General features: G+C 47.8%; 1 protein-coding gene across 1 annotated transcript in view; it reads right to left on the bottom strand.

Moving 5' to 3' along the window:
• utp20 (UTP20 small subunit processome component) overlaps positions 1–19,927 on the bottom strand; it is a 120,594-nt gene that overhangs the window by 46,350 nt on the left and 54,317 nt on the right. Inside the window, exons 22-31 of the mRNA XM_078221075.1 lie at positions 18,596–18,675; positions 15,005–15,231; positions 13,085–13,229; positions 12,267–12,354; positions 9,777–9,920; positions 7,735–7,788; positions 7,488–7,640; positions 5,202–5,357; positions 2,139–2,276; positions 233–370 (exon numbers count right to left, since the gene is read on the bottom strand). Coding sequence (XP_078077201.1) covers positions 233–370; positions 2,139–2,276; positions 5,202–5,357; positions 7,488–7,640; positions 7,735–7,788; positions 9,777–9,920; positions 12,267–12,354; positions 13,085–13,229; positions 15,005–15,231; positions 18,596–18,675 — 1,323 coding nt within the window. The remainder of the gene's footprint in view (positions 1–232; positions 371–2,138; positions 2,277–5,201; positions 5,358–7,487; positions 7,641–7,734; positions 7,789–9,776; positions 9,921–12,266; positions 12,355–13,084; positions 13,230–15,004; positions 15,232–18,595; positions 18,676–19,927) is intronic.

The following is a 19,927-nucleotide window of genomic DNA, read 5'->3' as shown; positions in this document are numbered from 1 at the left end:
GTCCCATGAATGAATTTTTTTTAAAATCTGAAACCCTCTCCCCTAAAAAGACCATTGAGATCATTGCTCAACTGAACATCTCAAATAGGCAAGAGTATTAAATGTTTTGGAATCAAAGTGGGTAAATGGTGCTAAGGTACAGATCAGCCATGATCCAATAGAACGATGCAATAGGCCAGAGGGGCTGAATGGCCTCCGCCTGTCTCCCAAGTTACAAAAAGGCAGTTCTTACCTTCAGCATGTTTTCATTAAATAACGTTGCAGTAGCGTACGGCATGATGTAGTTCATCAAAGATTTGGAGGACAGAAGAATTTTCTCCTCGTCGAGATGTTTTGCCAGTTTTTTCAGCGCACGAGCTCTCCGGTGAACCTAAGCATCCGCGAGAAAAGGAATTCATAACGTATCTCAAGATCACCTGACACCCCAAACACTTTCCAGCCAATTGAGTGCTTTTGATTTGTCGCCACTGCTACGATGTAGAAAAGTTGGCAGCCAATTTGTGCACAGCAAGATCCCACAAACAGCAGTGTGACCATGAACAAGTAATCTGTTTTGGAGAAGTTGATTGGCTAGGGATTCATAGAATCCCTACAGTGCAAAAGAAGCCATTCTGCCCATCTAGTCTGCATCGACTCTCTCAAGAGGCCATTTGGCCCATGTAGCCTGCACGGACTGTCCAACAGAGTATCTTACCCAGGCCCACACTCTGCTCTATCCCTGCAACCCTGCGCATTTAGCATGGCCAATCTACCTAACCTGCACTTCTTTGGAATGTGGGAGGAAACCAGAGCCACCAGAGGAAACCCACGCAGACACGGGGAGAACATGCAAATCATAGAATCACAGAATACCTACAGTGCAGAAGGAGGCCATTCAGGCCATCGAGCCTGCACCGCTAACAATCCCACCCAGGCCCGATCCCCGTAACCCCACATATTCACCCTACTAATCCCCCTGACACTAACGGGCAATTTATCATGGCCAATCAGCCTAACCCACACATTTTCGGACTGTGGGAAGAAACCGGAGCACCCGGAGAAAACCCACGCAGACACGGGGAGAATGTACGAACTCCACACAGAGAGTTGACCCATGCCGGGAATCGAACGTGGGTCCCTGGCGCTGCTTGGCAGCAGTGCTAACCACTGCTCAGGGATAATTCCACTGATCTCCTTCAAAATTACCCTCCGTAAAAAAGTAACTTTGTACTTCAAGTCCAGAAATGATTAAACCGGCTTCTAGTTAAAATATTTGTTATTTTAACAAAGGCTGTGCCAAATTGGCATACCTGTTAGGCAATAATTATAGAGAAATGTTGAGTGTTTACTTATTAGCACCATCTCCAGTCTGTCTTGGACTTGCAGATAAATTACAATATTTATACCATTGTCAGTCATCAATACAAAATTCAACTGATGAAAAGCTTAAGCTGATGTATTTGTTGCAATACACGCAATGAGTTAGTCTCTGTGCAGAGATAATTTGCAAACACTGTGCAGTTCTGGTCACCCTATTATAGAAAGGATATTATTAAACTAGAAAGAATGCAGAAAAGATTTACTAGGTTGCTACCGGGACTTGATGGATTGAGTTATAAGGAGAGGCTGGATAGACTGGGACTTTTTCCCCCTGGAGCGTAGGAGGCTGAAGGGTGATCTTATAGAGGTCTATAAAATAATGAGGGACACAGATCAGCTAGATAGTCAATATCTTTTCCCAAAGGTAGGGGAGTCTAAAACTAGAGGGCATAGGTTTAAGATGAGAGGGGAGAGATACAAAAGTGTCCAGAGGGGCAATTGTTTCACACAGAGGGTGGTGAGTGTCTGGAACAAGCTGCCAGAGGCAGTAGTAGAGGCGGGTACAATTTTGTCTTTTAAAAAGCATTTAGATAGTTACATGGGTAAGATGGGTATAGAGGGATATGGGCCAAACATGGGCAATTGGGACTAGCTTAGTGGTTTAAAAAAAAGAGCGACATGGACAGGGTTGAGCTGAAGGACCTGTTTCAATGCTGTAAACCTCTTGACACTGCAAGTTTTGAAGTGATTTGATTCCCAACCACAACCAGACCCTTCTCTAGGGTAAATTTAATCACCCATCTCTGAATATATTGAAATGAATGCCTTGTGTCATTCACCTGTATGTGCTTGGTGTTCTCAAAGAAGTCCATCTCTGGATCATGGTCTGTCAGCTGTACCAGGTCCTGGAACTCCAGCCTTTGAGGGAATGCACGGATTAAACAGCAAAGGAGTGTTGTGTATTCTTGTTGAACGCTCTGTGATAAATCAAACAAAAATAGAGAAATACAATCAGACTAAGAGAAATAAGCACATCTGTGATGTAATACAGTCAAGGTGCATCCATGTAGGAACAGCAGGAGGCCATTCGGCCCCTCGAGCCTGTTCCATCATTCCGTGAGATCACTACTCATATGCATCAATCTTGGTCTATTCACCTTGGCTCCATGAACCTTTTCTATAAATCTCAGATCAATGTGATCAAGGAAATGTTTGTTTTTTAAACATTCATCCGTGGACATTGTTGGAAAGGCTCATCCCTTTATTGTCCATCCCTAAATGCCCTCGAGAAGGTGATGATGAGCTACCTTCTGGAACACAACTGAATGGTTCGCTGGGCCATTTCAGAGGACAGTTAAGGACTATCAATCAGTGATTCCCCATGAACTTTGTGGGGGTTATCACAGCCAGTATTTGTTGCCTATCCCTAATTGCCCTTGAACTGAGTGGTTTATTAGACTGTTTCAGAGGGCAGTTAAGAGAAAATCACATTGCTGTGGATCTGGAGGCACATGTAGGCCAGACTGGGTAAGGATGGCAGATTCCCTTCCCTAAAGAACATCAGTGAATCAGGTGGGTTTTTACAACACTCCAGTGGTTCCATGATCTCTGCTATTGATAGGAGCTTTTTAATTCCACATTTATTTAATTAATTGGATTTAAATTCATTCACTGTCGCTGTGTCAAACGCTGGAACTTCCTCCCTAACAGCACTGTGGGTGTAACTACGCCATATGGACTTCAGCGGTTCAAGAATGCGGCTCACTATGACCTTCTCAAGGGCAATAACGGATGGGTAATAAATGCTGGCCTAGCCAGCGACGCCCACATCGCAACAACAGACAATTTAAAAAAAAAGTTCTCCAGGCATTTTATCTAAATCGAGGTTTTGGAGTTCAATTAGACAGCAAGCTGTGCCAAGCACCATCTTCAGAGTTTACAAACTGTGCAGTAAATTGCTCAGCACCCACACAGAGCTGAGAGAGAGCACTATCGCCAGGTTTGGCAATCTGTGCACACTACCCCTGAGCAACAAGACATATGGCTTTGCTACACTGAGCAAATTCACATCACGGTAACCCACCGAGCAAAACACAACAGGCTCATTACGAGTGCCTGGGAGTGACACTGGCTCCCTCGGTCTCCCCACCATTCTGCAACAACAAAGTTTCCACTCGCAGAGTATTTCAGTCTGTCTGAACGCCAAGGCAAATTTGGACAGCTCCACGGTTTAACCCTTGCAGCACTCCCGAGTGAGTAGACTCATTGGCAAAGCCCTATCTGTGTTTTTCACGTGTAACGATCCGTCAACGGTAGGTGCGAACCCATCGCTGGTGCTGCCTAATTCAATGCTCAGCGTTCAGAGGCCGGAAAACAAGAGTCGCCCAAAAAAAATATTTCTCGGCTAATTGTGTGTTCTGAAAGTCTCAACCCCTTCAAAGTGTAATTAAAAATAAGGTGCACTTTTTCCATTGGTCGGAGGAATCTAAAACATGGGGGCATAGTCTCAGGATAAGGAGTCAGTCATTTAGGACTTTTTAAAAATTCATTTATGGGACCTGGGCGTCACTGGCTGGCAGCCAGCATTTATTGCCCATCCCTAGTTGCCCGAGGGCAGTTGAGAGTCAACCACATTGCTGTGGCTCTGGAGTCACATGTAGGCCAGACTGGGTAAGGACGGCAGATTTCCTTCCCTAAAGGGCATTAGTGAACCAGGTGGGTTTATCCGACAATCGTTTCATGGTCATCAGTAGATTCTTAATTCCAGATTTTTTTATTGAATTCAAAGTCCACCAGCTGCCGTGGCGGGATTCGAACCCGGGTCCCCCAGGACATTAGTGAGTTTCTGGATTAATAGTCTAGCGATAATACCACTAGGCCATCGTCTCCCCAGTTCAGGTGCATACATGTGAACGATCATATGAATTGGGTGAAGGAGTAGGCCACTCGGCCCCTCAAGCCTGTTCCACCTTTCAGTAAGATCACAGCTGATTGACTGTAACCTCAACTCCACATTTCTACCCACCTCTGATAACCTTTCAGCCCCTTGTTATTACACAGACACCATAGAGAGAAATGATTTCACTTAAAGAGCTGGGAATCTTTACAATTCTCTCCGGCAGCGGGCTGTGAATGCTCCATCGTTGAATACATTTAGAGTTGGGATAAACAGATTTGTGACCTCTCGGGGAATTAAGGGAGATGGGGAGCTGCCGGGAAAATGGAGTTAATGCCCAAGATCAGCCATGATTGTATGGAATGATGGAGCAGGCTCGATGGGCTGAATGGTCTAATCCTGCTCCTACTTCTTACGTTCTTATTTAAGACTCAAGTATCAATATTTATAGCGATGTGGCTACTCCTGGCATTTGGCCATCCATCATTTTTTACTGTGATGTGTGTTTTATCTAAGGCAGTGATGGGCTAACTTGCCTGGTGAGTAGGCTGCATGAATGGCCCTCCATCAATATTGAAATCGAGACTGTTTACTAACCACGGCCATTCAATAAGATTGAATACGTTAAACACATGCCGAATATGTCACAGAATTATAGAAAATACTTCCCAGTTGGATAAAAGCAACGCGCTGGTATCAAGTGGAACGTGGCAACCCTGCATGTGGTTAACGGTCAAGAAACTGTCTCATGGGCCGCACTCAGAACCCAGGCGGGCTGCATGTGGCCCCTCTGGGGCTACAGGTTGTCCACCACTGGTCTAATGTGTCATGACCTGAAGAAGATCTGATGAAGGAGCAGCAGTCCGAAAGCTCATGATTCCAAATAAACCTGTTGGACTTCAACCTGGTGTTGTGAGACTTCTTACTGTACTCATCAGTGATGCAGCGATGGAGCACATCAGCAGCCGAGGTCATACACCTCCCACTAGGTTTATCCTGACCTTACCTCAATCTTTGACTTCAGGCAGTTCCTCAAGGTCACCAGCAGAGTGCGGGAGACCACCTCCCTGTATTCATCCACTGAGCAGTCAACTGAAGCCACTTGTTGGACAACTGCACTCAGGCAAAGTGTCGCACTGTCACTTAGAGTCATCTCACCCAGCTGAAAGGAAAATGAAAGGGCAAAAAGTGTCATCCACCTGACTGTAGCATTAGGGTCCCGCACCAGAACCCCAAGATTTAGTATTGAGCCAGACTAGACGCAACAATTTTTCCATCCTGGCATAAATGTGAAGAAAGGATACTTCCTTCCAGGAGTAATTCCGCTGAAAAATTAGGGATCTTTATAGTAAAACAAACTTTTTTTAATAGCACTGTTTAAATATAATTCAAACAAACGAAGCAACTTAACTATTAACAGTTGAACAATTTTAAAAATTTTAATTTCTAACTTATCAGTTTTTCAGTTCCAGTTGAGCAACATTCCTCTTACAGACTTAAATGTCACTTTAAATACAGTTAGCAACCATATATATTTTATATATATATATACACACACACACACTTACTGTAATAAGTGTGACAGTCTTGAAGTTTTCAGAAAGAGATAAGAGTTCCAGAATCCTTCTAATTTCAATCAAACTTCAACAACAAACTTAACTGCTTTCTGCAAAAGCTTTTTCTCTCCGCTGCAGATCCAGGACTGCATCATCACATGACTCTGTCAATCACTCTAATCAAAAATCCCAGGGGAACTTAAATAAACAAAGGGCCATGAACTCTACTTAACCATTTGCAGCATCTGAGTTGCATTCCCCCCCAGACATACTGACTGTCCGTAGCATGAAGCTGACATTTTAAACATTCCCCTTAAAGACAAAAAAGATATATATATACAAATCAATTGTTCTACTCTCGGCACGGTAGAGTCGGGCAAAAATATCCAAGTCACACGGAAACATGGTAAACAGGGTGGAGCAGTGGCACGAGGTTCGTGTTGGGCACTTTAGATGATCTGTGCCATGGAGCAAGGTAATTGGCGTTTACAAGCGTTTCCAACTGTAATATCCCTACTCACTGAGTCAATCTGATTTTCCAGCCCTTTTAACAGTTCTGTTTATGCTAACTTGGTATAACTAGGATCAATATCATTTCTAAAATCAAACTCTCGAACATGAGGAAGGATGCTCTTGCTCTCGAGGGAGTGCAGCAAAGGTTTACCAGGCTGATTCCGGGGATGGCGGGACTGATGTATGAGGAGAGATTGACTGGGTTAGGATTGTTTTTGCTGGAGTTCAGACGAATGAGGGGGGATCTCATAGAGCCTTATAAAATTCTAACAGGACTGGACAGGGTAGATGCAGGAAGGGTGTTCCCAATGATGGGGGAGTCCAGAACCAGGGGTCACAGTCTGAGGATTCAGGGTAGACCATTTAGGACAGAGGAGACATTTCTTCACCCAAAGAGTGGTGAACCTGTGGAATCCATTACCACAGGAAGAAGTTGATGCCAAAACATTGAATGTATTCAAGAGGCGGCTGGATATAGCACTTGGGGCAAATGGGATCAAAGGTTATGGGGAGAAAGCAGGATTAGGCTATTGAGTTGGATGATCAGCCATGATCGTAATGAATGGCGGAGCAGGCTTGAAGGGCCGAATGGCCTCCTCCTATCTTCTATGTTTCTACATGGTGCCTTTGTGAATGGATTTTCAAACCATGATTTGTACGCTGCTGAAACAACAAGTTACATTTATATAGCGCCATTACCATAATAATGTCCCAAGGCCCAATCTCGCAGGGCACAAAACGTGTCACTGAGCTTCATGAGGAGATATTAGGTCAAATCACCAAAGGCAGCTTGGAGGTAGGCTTTAAGGAGCGTCTTAGAGGAGGAAAGAGAGGCTTAGGGAGGGAATTCCAGAGTTCGGGTCCCAGACTGAAGTCACAGCTGTTGATGGTGGAGCGATTAAAATCGGGGCTGTTCAGGAGGCCAGAATTAGATTAGTGCAGAGGTCTCGGGGGGGTTGTGGGGCTGGAGGAGATTATAGAAACGGGGAGGGTATATAGAAGAGGAGATTATAGAAACGGGATGGGGGGAGTGGGGGGGGGCGGTGGTGGGGGTGAGCGACGCCAGGGGAACAAGAACTAAACTGTCACTTGGAGGTATTGCATTCCAGATTACAGAAACATTGATCTGCATAAAGCCTCCCACCGGTTGGAAGAATTTCCATTATCTGGTTCCATGAACTGAAGCCCGTGTGTAACCGTGTGCTGGGAGATCCGATACAAACCTGAATGGAATAGAAGCAGTTGTGCATGACTGGAATCAGATACACTATATCCAACCTCCTCATCTCCTTGATGGCGCTAGTCGCGAGTTGGAACGCAGCCAGGCGAACATCGAAATCAATGTCATCCAGGTGTTGTCGATCAAAAGCATTTAACTAAGATGAGAGAAAAAAACGATTCGGGTCAGGGGTGGGAAGCGTTATTCCATCAATGTAAGCTTTGCAAAGTTTGAGGAATATTTCACCGTACCTTTGTGACGATTTCCGCAATGTATTGCAGACTGCTATCCAGATCTGCCAAGGTCTTTGAAAAAAGGAACGGGGGAAAAAAAAATTACAAAATATTTAACACTTTTAAATTTAACAAGATATTGATTCTTGTTGCCAAATGAGATTGAGTGTAATTTAAAATACAGTGCAACATGAATAGACCACTTGCCCGTTCGAGCTTGTTCTGCCATTTAACTCAGAATCCCTGCTGTGCAGAAAGAAAAGGCCATTCAGAGTCTGCAGACTTGATGGGTCGAATGGCCTCTTCTGCACTGCAGGGATTCTATGTCTGATCAATGAGCAAGTTTCCCAACAGGTTTTCAGGTTAACTGGTGACCTTTCAGTCAGCAGTCCAAAGCGCTGCTTCCTCACATGTGCATCATTTGGAATTAGTGCACCTTCTACGCGGTTGCCAATTTTCGATGCCCTTCAGGCGGTATTTATGCAGAAGGCATCGTCAACGCTGACATTAATTAGTTGTGTTTCACACAGTTGTCGAGTCGGAGCCTGAATAAAGTCCGGAACAAAGCAAAGCGGGAAGCCCGGCACTCGTTAATCACATTCCCGGATCAGATCCGCAGCACGGACGGCGGATCAACGGGAAGCGGAGTGCTGCGGAATTCTGTTACAAAGGAAAGTTTGTCATTGAACCACTGTGTCCGATCTCCCAGAAACGCTGGCAGGAGCTGAACATCAGGGCTTCGGGTGCTTTATTTTCCTCATCTGTGAAATCATACCCCGGATAACAAACAATCCGTGACCTTTTGGCTGTGTTTCATCTATTCACTCGTTGTTACCAGACAAAACAAAATCAATGATAATCCATTCCAATTTCCACATGAATCTGAATGACATAACAGCTTCACAAGAGGCCAAACCTCATCACAACATAATAAAACATTGCTGACAATCCGGAAGCACCTGTACACTCAGAGCCAACACCGGCTCAAGAGAAAATCCATGGTCAGAGGATTCATATCACTGCAAGTGGGAACAGCCATGTTTATTGTGACTGGACTTAGATCAGGGGAGGGGGGGGGAGGCAAAATACAGTGCAGAATAGAGGGCGGGGAGGGAGGGAGGGAGAGCGGGAGGGAGGGAGGGAGAGCGGGAGGGAGGGAGGGAGAGCGGGAGGGAGGGAGGGAGGGAGAGCGGGAGGGAGGGAGGGAGGGAGAGCGGGAGGGAGGGAGGGAGGGAGAGCGGGAGAGCGGGAGGGAGGGAGGGAGGGAGAGCGGGAGGGAGGGAGGGAGGGAGAGCGGGAGGGAGGGAGGGAGAGCGGGAGGGAGGGAGGGAGAGCGGGAGGGAGGGAGGGAGAGCGGGAGGGAGGGAGGGAGAGCGGGAGGGAGGGAGGGAGAGCGGGAGGGAGGGAGGGAGAGCGGGAGGGAGGGAGGGAGAGCGGGAGGGAGGGAGAGCGGGAGGGAGGGAGAGCGGGTGGGAGGGAGAGCGGGAGGGAGGGAGAGCGGGAGGGAGGGAGAGCGGGAGGGAGGGAGAGCGGGAGGGAGGGAGAGCGGGAGGGAGGGAGAGCGGGAGGGAGGGAGGGGGAGCGGGAGGGAGGGAGAGCGGGAGGGAGGGAGGGAGAGCGGGAAGGAGGGCATATATAAACATATATAAACGTTATAGAAACCTGTAAGATTATGAAGGGAATCGATAAGGTAGAAGCAGGGAAGCTGTTTCCACTGGTGGGTGAAACTAGAATTAGGGGGCATGGCCTCAAAATGAGGAGGAGGCATTTTCTTCACACAAAGGGTTGTGAATCTGTGGAATTCCCTGCCCAGTGAAGCAGTTGAGGCTACCTCATTGAATGTTTTTAAGGCAAAGATGGATAATTTTTTGAACAGTAAAGGAATTAAGGGTTATGGTGAGTGGGCGGGTAAGTGGAGCTGAGTCCACAAAAAGATCAACCATGATCTTATTGAATGGCGGAGCAGGCTCGAGGGGCCAGATGGCCTACTCCTGCTCCTAGTTCTTATGTAACACAATCGCCCAAATACTTCAGCTCAGTTAGCTGCCCTAATACTGTACCTGAAAGACTGAACAGAGAGTCTGGCGGGAAAGCTTGTTCTGAACGACAGAGAAGAGGGCGGCCAAAGGTTTAACAAAGACAGACGGTGTTGAGCAGTGCTGCAGGAGGTTCTGAATGGTTTGCAGAATGTCGATCTCCGTGTCCTGTGGGAGTTACAGACAACAACGAGACGGTCAGTTGGTATTACAGAACGTGGGCATCGCTGAAAAGACAGACACGTTGCTGGAGATATTGTTGCAGTCATCATTGACAAATTTCAAACGATCATCACCACCCATACTACAGGAGGAACAACTGGTTGGCAGGCTGACTCTGATTGGCCAAGGTGTTAGCCCGGAGAAAGCAACGGGGTGAACCATAGGCTCCCAAAACCTCAGGTGATTCAAAGAAGGTGAAATGCTTGAACATATTCCTTTTGTTTGCATTTCCCTTGGCACAGTACGGACGCTTGTAAAACTCAGAACAAAAGGTCTACTGTTATACGTGATTCCGCAATTGGGCAGCACTTGTGGAACAATCCAGAGTGCGCTAATAGTTACACTCACAGCCAATTTAAAATAATCAGTGGCAATGGGACTCATTTACACGTGGTATATATTCATACAGAGGGACCCTTCCTCTGCAAACAGAAGTCAAATGTTCAAGAGTCGTGGCTTTGTTGAATTACCCGGGAGCGACTTTGTTCCCTGCTGCTTTCTCCATGGCAACGCGTCAGCCAGTAAGAGTCAACCTGCCAACCAATCAGCACCCTTTTCACCTGCAGCACAAGTTGTTGCGATGGTTCTGAAATTTGGCATTCTTGTGTTTGTCCTGATAAATACAAGACGGAAAGCTTTGGAAACATGTCTCCGGTGTTCAGCATGGCAGAACGATGAGACGCTAAAATGTATTTCGTTTACAATAGGATGGGAAGACTGCAACAACGTGCATTTTTATAGTGCCCCCGCTAAATTATCCCAGGAGCGATTGATTATCAGACAAAATCACATTCAAATGTTCACCATCAGTAGCTGGTCTAGAACCAATGATTTGCCAGTGCAGCCGTGAGGAATTTCAATGGCTAACATTATTTAGTCATCAGGAAACTGGACCATTAATTAATAACTTATCAACGAGTTCCGGAAATCCAGCTATTCCAAATTATTTGCAAATCTCTCCAACAATTTATTTTATTGATTGTGGGTCATGGGCGTCGCTGGCTGGCCAGCATTTATTGCCCATCCCTAGTTGCCCTTGGAGGGCAGTTGAGAGACAACCACGTTGCTGTGGGTCTGGAGTCACATGTAGGTCAGACCAGGTAAGGACAGCAGATTTCCTTCCCTAAAGGATATTAGTGAACCGGATGGGTTTTTCCGACAATTTTATTGAATTCAAATTCCACCATCTGCCGTGGTGGGATTCGAACCCGGGTCCCCAGAACATTAGCTGAGTTTCTGAATTAATAGTCCAGCGATAATACCACTAGGCCATTGCCTCCCCTAATTCAGAGAATGTGACAGCACGGGAGAAGGCTATTCAGCCCATCGTGTCTGTGCCGGCTCTTTCGGAAGAGCTACCCAATTAGTCCCATTCCCCGACTCTTTCCCCAGAGCTCCGGCAAATCTTTCTATCAAGTATTTATCCAACTCCCAGTTGAATCTGCTTCCATCGGCCTCTTGGGCAGCACACTCCGATCACAACTCGCTGCATAATTTTGTTTTCAAATATTCGTCTTCCATGGGGTTCATTTGCCAATTATCTCGAAGCTGTGACCCCCAGTTACCAAAACACAGCAAAAGAAAAAGGATGAATGGCTTATTCTGAATCTCCTGCACCTCGCAGCCTCTGCCTCATCCGCAATGTTCCTCTTAGGCAGCCACAGAAATTCCTGAACAGAAAAGTGATTCACCCTCTCTCACTGTCTGTCTGTCTTTCCACACACCCACACCCTCCCCCCCACCTCCCCTCCACCCCACTTACCCTCCCCTCCACCCCACTTCCCCTCCCCTCCACTTCCCCCCACCTCTCCTCCGCCCCACTTCCCCCCACCTCCCCTCCACCCCACTTCCCCCCACCTCCCCACTTCCCCCCACCTCCCCACTTCCCCCCACCTCCCCACTTCCCCCCACCTCCCCACACCTCCCCCCACCTCCCCTCCACCCCACTTCCCCCCACCTCCCCTCCACCCCACTTCCCCCCACCTCCCCTCCACCCCACCTCCCCTCCACCCCCCCTCCACCCCACCTCCCCTCCACCCCACTTCCCCCCACCTCCCCTCCACCCCACTTCCCCCCCACTTTCCCCCACCTCCCCTCCATTCTCCCCCCTCCAACTCTCCCTCCATTCTTCCCCCCTCCCCTCCATTCCAGGAGAAGGCAGCTGGCTGGGTTTTGACTGCACCAATGCTGTATCCCTATCCCTCACCGATCCTGCACACTGCCGTTACAACGTGCCGCTCACACGCTGACAAACGCAACCTGGTCGGAAATGCACAGTAAGGAGTCCCTTACCTGTGACGTGTTTGGTTTGGAGAGATAGGGCATCAAGAGATGGATCAGAACAGAGCTCTGCTCCTTATCCTGCACAAACCTACTTATTCTGGAAAAAGAATCAACAAATGCAGATTATTTAGAAAAATCAACGACATGATATTAATCTGTAACTGCAATGTAGCTGAATTATTCATCGAATCATAGAATTTTACAGCACAAAAAGAGGCCCTTCGGCCCATCATGCCTGCACCAGCCATCAAGCACCTATCCATTCTAATCCCATTTTCCAGTCCATAACCTTGTGTGCTGTGGAATTTCAAATGCTCATCTAAATGCTGCTTAAATGTTGCGAGTTCCCACCTCTACCACCCTTTCAGACAGTGAGTTCCAGATTCCCACCACCCTCTGGGTGAAAAGGATTTTCCTCAAATCCCCTCTAAACCTCCTGCCCCTTACCTTAAATCTATAGAATCATAGAATCCTACAGTGCAGGAGGAGGCCATTCGGCCCATCGAGTCTGCACCGAACACAATCCCAGCCAGGCCCTATCCCCATCCTAGCTAGTCCGCCTGACACTAAGGGAGAATTTAGCACGGCCAATCCACCCAACCCGCACATCTTTGGACTGTGGGAGGAAACCGGAGCACCCGGAGAAAACCCACGCAGACACGGGGAGAACGTGCAGACTCCACACAGACAGTGAGCCAAGCCGGGAATCAAACCCGGGTCCCTGGTGCTGTGGGGCGGCAGTGCCACCCCCAAGAATCAATTTAAAAAACAACAAAGGAAATGGAATTATTTAGAATGTAGAAAGAGTAAATTTGACAGGAAACTACCTCGAGAGGATGCTCAGGTCTTTACTGACTTGACTTCGCAGTTTCTTCTTCTTCATCCGTTCAGTATTTCCAACGGCCTTGTTGAGGTGTCGCAGAATGGAGGAAATATGAGGCAGAATAAGACGTATCCCCGTGCTTGGAGAGTCTATACATAAAAAACAGAGAACACTTTATCAAAGAGGGCTTTAACCAAATGGATCCAGCAAATACCTCATTCATAAAACAGTGCTCATCTGGGGGAAACCCCGAGGGTTAACGGTGAAGACGGGTGGGAGGGGGGAATGGGATCCATAGGACTGCTATCGCATTGCTGTTTGTGGAATCTTGCTATGCACAAATTGTGACTCAAAAATATTTTATTGGCTTCAAGTTGCAAACAATTGCTTGAGAGATTCTAATGTCTGCTGGTCTGTCACATTGTTAGGCTGGCGCTGTGTCCAGAACCATCTACAAGAAGTATTTAGATGAGCACTTGAAACACCACAGCGTACAGGGCTACTTACCAAGTGCTGGAAAAAGGGATTTGAATAGATAGGTGGTTGATGGCTGTCACAGACATGATGGGCCAAAGGGCCCCTCTCTGTGCGCTATGACAACTATGACACTACAGGAGCTAAACAAGTTTCCTCAGACAGCACCTTCCAAACTCACGACCACCACCATCTAGAAGGACAAAGGCAGCAGATACCATGGGACAACCACCACCTGGAGGTTTCTCTCCAAGTCACTCACCATCCTGACTTGGAAATATATCACCTAAGGAAATTTGGTACGTCCGCTACGACTCTCACCAACTTTTACAGATGCATCACAGAAAGCATTCTTTCTGGTTGTATCACAGCTTGGTGTGGCTCCTGCTCTGCCCAAGACCGCAAGGAACTACAAAGGGTTGTGAATGTAGCCCAATCCATCACGCAACCCAGCCTCCCATCCACTGACTCTGTCTACACTACCTGCTGCCTCGGCAAAGCAGCCAGCATAATTAAGGACCCCACGCACCCCCGGACATTCTCTCTTCCACCTTCTTCCGTTGGGAAAAAGATACAAAAGTCTGAGGTCACGTACCAACCAACTCAAGAACAGCTTCTTCCCTGCTGCTGTTAGACTGTTGAATGGACCTACCTCGCATTAAGTTGATCTTTCTCTACACCCTAGCTATGACTGTAACACTACATTCTGCACTCTCTCCTTTCCTTCTCTATGGACGGTATGTTTTATCTGTATAGCGCGCAAGAAACAATACTTTTCACTGTGTGTTAATACATGTGACAATAATAAATCAAATCACCATTCCATTTCTGTCACTGGGTCAAAATCCTGGAACTCCCTCCCTAACAGCACTAGGGGTGTACCTACACCACAGGCACTGCAGCGGGTAAAGGTGGCAGCTCAACACCGCCCTCTCGAGGGTAATTAGGGATGGGCAATAAATGCTGGCCTAAAAAAACATCCACAGACTTCATTAACTTCAGACATTCAGACGCTCCCCTCCACTGTCCCAAGAAGGTTTTGTGCTTTGAATCATTTCAGAACAGGAGAGTAAAGGGCTAACTGACTCCAAGATTCCAACATTCTTGAACTCTTGACATATGTTGTCCATTATAGAGTTACCATGAGAAACTTATGGGGTGTGGGGCAGGGGGTGGCTGCATCTTGAACCACCGATAGTGTATTGGATATAACTGAATCCAGAGAGCGGCTAACCTCCCCAGTTGGGTTTTCAATGACAATCTGAAAACTTCATGGTCACTTTTACCAAAACCTGCCCTTTGCTCCTAGATTTTAATTTTTTTTTCAAATTGAACTCCAGTTTTCATACGGTCCCCGCTGGGATTTGAACTCACGCTCTCTGGATTATTAGTCCAGTGGTGTAAACCACTTACGCGGATCAGAGTGATATAATGCTGGGAAGGGCAGTACCTTCTGGAATGGCAGAAGCTTCTGGAAAGGCCGTGTCGTTAACAGTCAGGGCACATGTCTGCACTGTTGGCGTGAAGTCAGGTGTGCTCAGCAGATTGTCAACGATATCCATGACAACTGTCACCGCGGATTCTGCGATGTTCTTGCACGACAGTAAGGCAAAGACATTGGTCAGAACGTCAGACTCTGGGTGGTCGGGAAGCTGTTTCGCGAGGAGCGGGAAGTACCTGGAAAACACGGACAACAGGAGCATCAGAACACACGCTGCAGAGTCGCCAGCACACCAGTAGGAGGAGCTGCAACCCAACCTTTCTCCATGACGTCCCTAAACTTTAAAACGACATTCAGAGTTACCCAGGAATCAGAGATTAGATCAGAAAACTACAGAGGATAGAGAATTGAATCCCCACAGTGCAAAAGGAGGTCATTCAGCCCATCGAGCCTGCACCGACCACAATCCCACCCAGCCCCTATTCCCATAACCCCACAGATTTCTCCTGCTAATCCTCTGACACTAAGGGAGAATCTATCATGGCCAATCCACCTAACCCGTGCATCTTTGGAGTGTGGCCGGAATTGAACCTGAGTCCCTGGCGCTGTGAGGCAGCAGTGACTGGATTTCCCCTTCCCTCCCAACTAAAATCCAACTAACAGTCCAAAGACGTGTGGGTTAGGTTGATTGGCCATGCTAAAATTGCCCCTTAGTGTCCTGCGATGCGTAGGTTAGAGGGATTAGCGGGTAAATATGCAGGGATAAGGGGGTAGGGCCTGGGTGGGATTGTGGTCGGTGCAGACTCGATGGGCCAAATGGCCTCTTTCTGCACTGTCGGGTTTCTATGATTTCGATTCTATAAAATAGAAAACATTAACCTGGTAAAGTTATTTAAAAATCACAAAAGGTTTTGAGAGCGCTGATAGTGATATTATTTATTTCATCAGCTGTTGGGGAACTAGACCGAGGATTCTCATTTAAAGAGACATTTCACACGAAGGGCATGAAAGCACAATGGGTTATTGAGCATTGCTAACTGATGGAGTGGTAACATCACTGGACTAGCAAGCCCACGGTGCACGCTTGTGCTGTGGGGACATCAGTTCAATTAATATGGAACGGTGGCACAGTGGTTAGCACTGCTGCCTCACAGCGCCAGGGGACCTGGGTTCGATTCCCGGCTTGGGTCACTGTCCGTGTGGAGTTTGCACATTCTCCCCGTGTCTGCGTGGGTTTCCTCCGGGTGCTCCGGTTTCCTTCCACAGTCTGAAAGATGTGCTGATTAGGTGGGTTGGCCGTGCTAAATTGCCCCTCAGTGTCCCAGGATGTGTAGGCGAGGGGGATTAGCGAGGTAAATATGTTGGGTTACGGGAAAGGGCCTGGGTGGGATGCTCTGTTGGAGAGTTGGTGCAGGCTCGATGGGCCGAGTGGCCTCCTTCTGCTCCGTAGGGATTCTATGATTGCCATGAAACCATCGTTGATGTTTGGGTTCATTGATGTTCCTTTAGGGAAGGAAATCTGCCATCCTTATCCTGTCTGGCCTACATGTGACTCCAGACGTACAGCAATGTGGTCGACTTTTAACTGCCCTCTGAAATGGCCGAGCGAGAAACTCACTTCAGCGGCAATTAAGGATGGGCAATAAATTTTTTAAAACCGTGCAACTAAACCGAGTGGACAATTTCCTTCCTCAACTCTGATCCACAAGAGTGACACACTTAAATTTTATTCATTCAAATAATCAGTATTTGAATGTGATTCTGAAGATGTGTCTGCCTCCAATGTTACTGGCAGAACCTCAAATAGTGAAATAATTGCCAAAACTGCACAACTTATTCCTGAAATGCAGATGACAAGTGAAGTATTCCAGCAAAACACTGACAGCCTCTGTTTGCACTCCAGCCAAGCTCCCAGCGAGCTTTTCCAACACCAAGCTAGGGACATGGAATGAAACAGCTCAGAAAGAGGCCATTCGCTCCATTGTGCCTGTGCTGGCCCTTTGGTGGAGCTATCCAATTAACCCTATGGTCCCTGCCCTTTCCCCATGGCCCTGGATATTTTTACTAAGTTGTGCGGTGCAGCGGGTCACACCCCCGCCCGAGTCACAAGCTCCAGGTTTAAGTCCCACCCCACGGGGGAATTTTAAAAATAGAGGTTTCCATTACCTACTGACCGGTGGGACCTTCAGTCAATCACAAACCAATGTGGTTTTAATTAGTTACTGACAAACACAGGCTTCAGCTTCAGGGATGGCACGGTGGCACAGTGGTTAATACTGCCACCTCACAGCGCCAGGGACCCAGGTTCGATTCCCGGCTTGGGTCACTGTCTGTGTGGAGTCTGCATGTTCTCCCCGTGTCTGCGTGGGTTTCCTCCGGGTGCTCCGGTTTCCTCCCACAGTCTGAAAGACGTGCTGGTTAGGGTGCATTGGCCGTGCTGAATTCTCCCTCAGTGTGACCCGAACAGGCGCCGGAGTGTGGCGACTAGGGGATTTTCACAGTAACTTCATTGCAGTGTTAATGTAAAAACTACTTGTGACACTAATAAATAAACTTTTAACAACTTTATTTATTATTTATAAGTTACAATTAAGGCTTACGTTAACACTGCAATGAAGTTACTGTGAAAATCCCTTAGTCGTCACACTCCGGCGCCTGTTCAGGTCAATGCACCTAACCAGCACGCCTTGCGGGAGAAAACCAGAGCACCCGGAGGAAACCCACGCAGATATGGGGAGAAAGTGCAAACTCCGCACAGACAATGACCCAAGCCGGGAATTGAACCTGGGTCCCTGGCGCTGTGAGGCTGCAGTGCTAACCACTGTGCCACCCACTTAACTAAGAGAAGTTTTCCACGGGTTACGGATCAGTCGAGCCTTCCGCAAGTTGATCAGCACAGGCTTTGGAGTGGCAGAAGTTAATCCTTCAGTTACTAACTCTTACAGTGGTTAGCACTGCTGCCTCACAGTGCCTCCGGTCACTGTCTGTGTGGAGTCTGCCAGTTCTCCCCGTGTCTGCGTGGGTTTCCTCCGGGTGCTCTGGTTTCCTCCCACAGTCCAAAGATGTGCAGGTTAGATTGGTTGGCCATGATAAATTAACCCTAATGTCAGGAGGATTAGCAGGGTAAATATGTGGGGTTACGGGAATAGGGCCTGGGTGGGATTGTGGTCGGTGCAGCCTCGATGGGCCGAATGGCCTCCTTCTACACTGGAGGGATTCTGTGATTCTATTATGGTTATTAGTTAGTTGCTAACCAGGAGTGGCTGCATTTGAAGATGGATCATTAACTGTTGATGAGGAACTGTTGAAATCACCTTTACGATGTTATAATGGGCGTTCGATTTAAAATAGGAGACTGTCTCAGGGTTCAAGCATCTGGTTTTTGCAACAAGCACGGATTCCAGGGTTGAAAACCAATCATACAACAGTGTATTAAAATAACCCGTTAACCTATAGATCGCGGAAACTACCTCGTCTCAAATTTTGCCAGGGAACATTTTAATGTCATTGGAACTCCAAAGCTTGGTGTATTCCCTCCATAAAGCGATGCACAAGAACTCAAAGAACAGAGTGTTTACAGATGCTGACAGTTTTTCTCACCTGGCATTCTTACTCCAGATGTGGATCAGTTTCAGCAGAGGAGTGGGTGCGTACTGCCCTTCAGTAGCCAGCCTGTTGATCTGCCAATGTGAAAACAAACACTTGGTGATGACAATTGGAAAGATGGTGGAAACATGACTGGTCTTGTAATCCAGGGGCCCAGATTAATGCTGTGGGGGACACGGGGTTCAAATCCTCCCCAGGGCAGCTGGCAGAATTCAAATTCATCAACGCAATCTGGGATTGAAAAGCCAATCTCAGTAACGGTGAATATGAAACTATTGCCGACTGTTATAAAACCCATCTGAATGACTAACGCCCTTTCGGGAAGGAAATCTGCCGTCCTTACGTGGTCTGGCCCACACGTGACTCCCTCCCAGCCCGGCCCGCATGCGACTCCCAGCCTGGCCCACACGTGACTCCCTCCCAGCCCGGCCCACACGTGACTCCCTCCCAGCCCGGCCCGCATGCGACTCCCAGCCTGGCCCACACGTGACTCCCTCCCAGCCCGGCCCACACGTGACTCCCTCCCAGCCCGGCCCACACGTGACTCCCTCCCAGCCCAGCCCACACGCGACTCCCAGCCCAGCCCGGCCCACACGTGACTCCCTCCCAGCCCGGCCTACACGTGACTCCCAGTCTGGCCTACATGTGACTCCCTCCCAGCCCAGCCTGCACGTGACTCCCAGCCCAGCCTACACGTGACTCCCAGCCTGGCCTACATGTGACTCCAGACCCACAGCAATGTGAGTGACTCTTGACTGCCTCTGAAATGGCCAAGTGAGACACTCAGTTCAAGGGCATCTTGGATGGGCAATAAATGCTGAAGTGGCCAGTGACGCCCGCATCTTATGAAAGAATGAAGGTGCAATAGTTGGGCTACCTGCACCAGCCTGCGATCATTCCAGTGAAAACATTCACCCAAAGCATGCCGATGCCCCCCAGAGCCCAGCACACAATGCCACCTCACCCCCTCCACCTCCCCACCATCAAAAGATCAATGAGGTTCATCAATATTCAAGGATTTAATCAGGTTGATGGAAAGAAAATTTTTTTTCAGGGGAAGAAATTACAATATTCTGGGGTGAAACTCAGGAAGCACTTCTTATGATAAAGGGGAATAGAAATCTGGTTCTCTCTCTCGTTCCCTCCACGACAATCCAAAAGCTGTGGGTTCTGGAGGTCCCACTGAAATTCCAAAACCGAGAAGGATTGAGATGGTCAGGCAAGGAGAGTGAAGGCGAGTCCTTGTGCATGAGACGCAAAAGCCCAGTCTGCAGGTACAACAGGTGATCAAGAAGGCAAATGGGATGTTGGCCTATATCGCAAGGG

This window comes from Mustelus asterias, chromosome 9 (assembly GCF_964213995.1).
Source record: "Mustelus asterias chromosome 9, sMusAst1.hap1.1, whole genome shotgun sequence".
NCBI classification, from domain to species: Eukaryota; Metazoa; Chordata; class Chondrichthyes; order Carcharhiniformes; family Triakidae; genus Mustelus; species Mustelus asterias.
The sequence above is the reverse complement of the archived record's forward strand: the minus strand, read 5'-3'. Positions and strand labels throughout refer to the sequence as shown.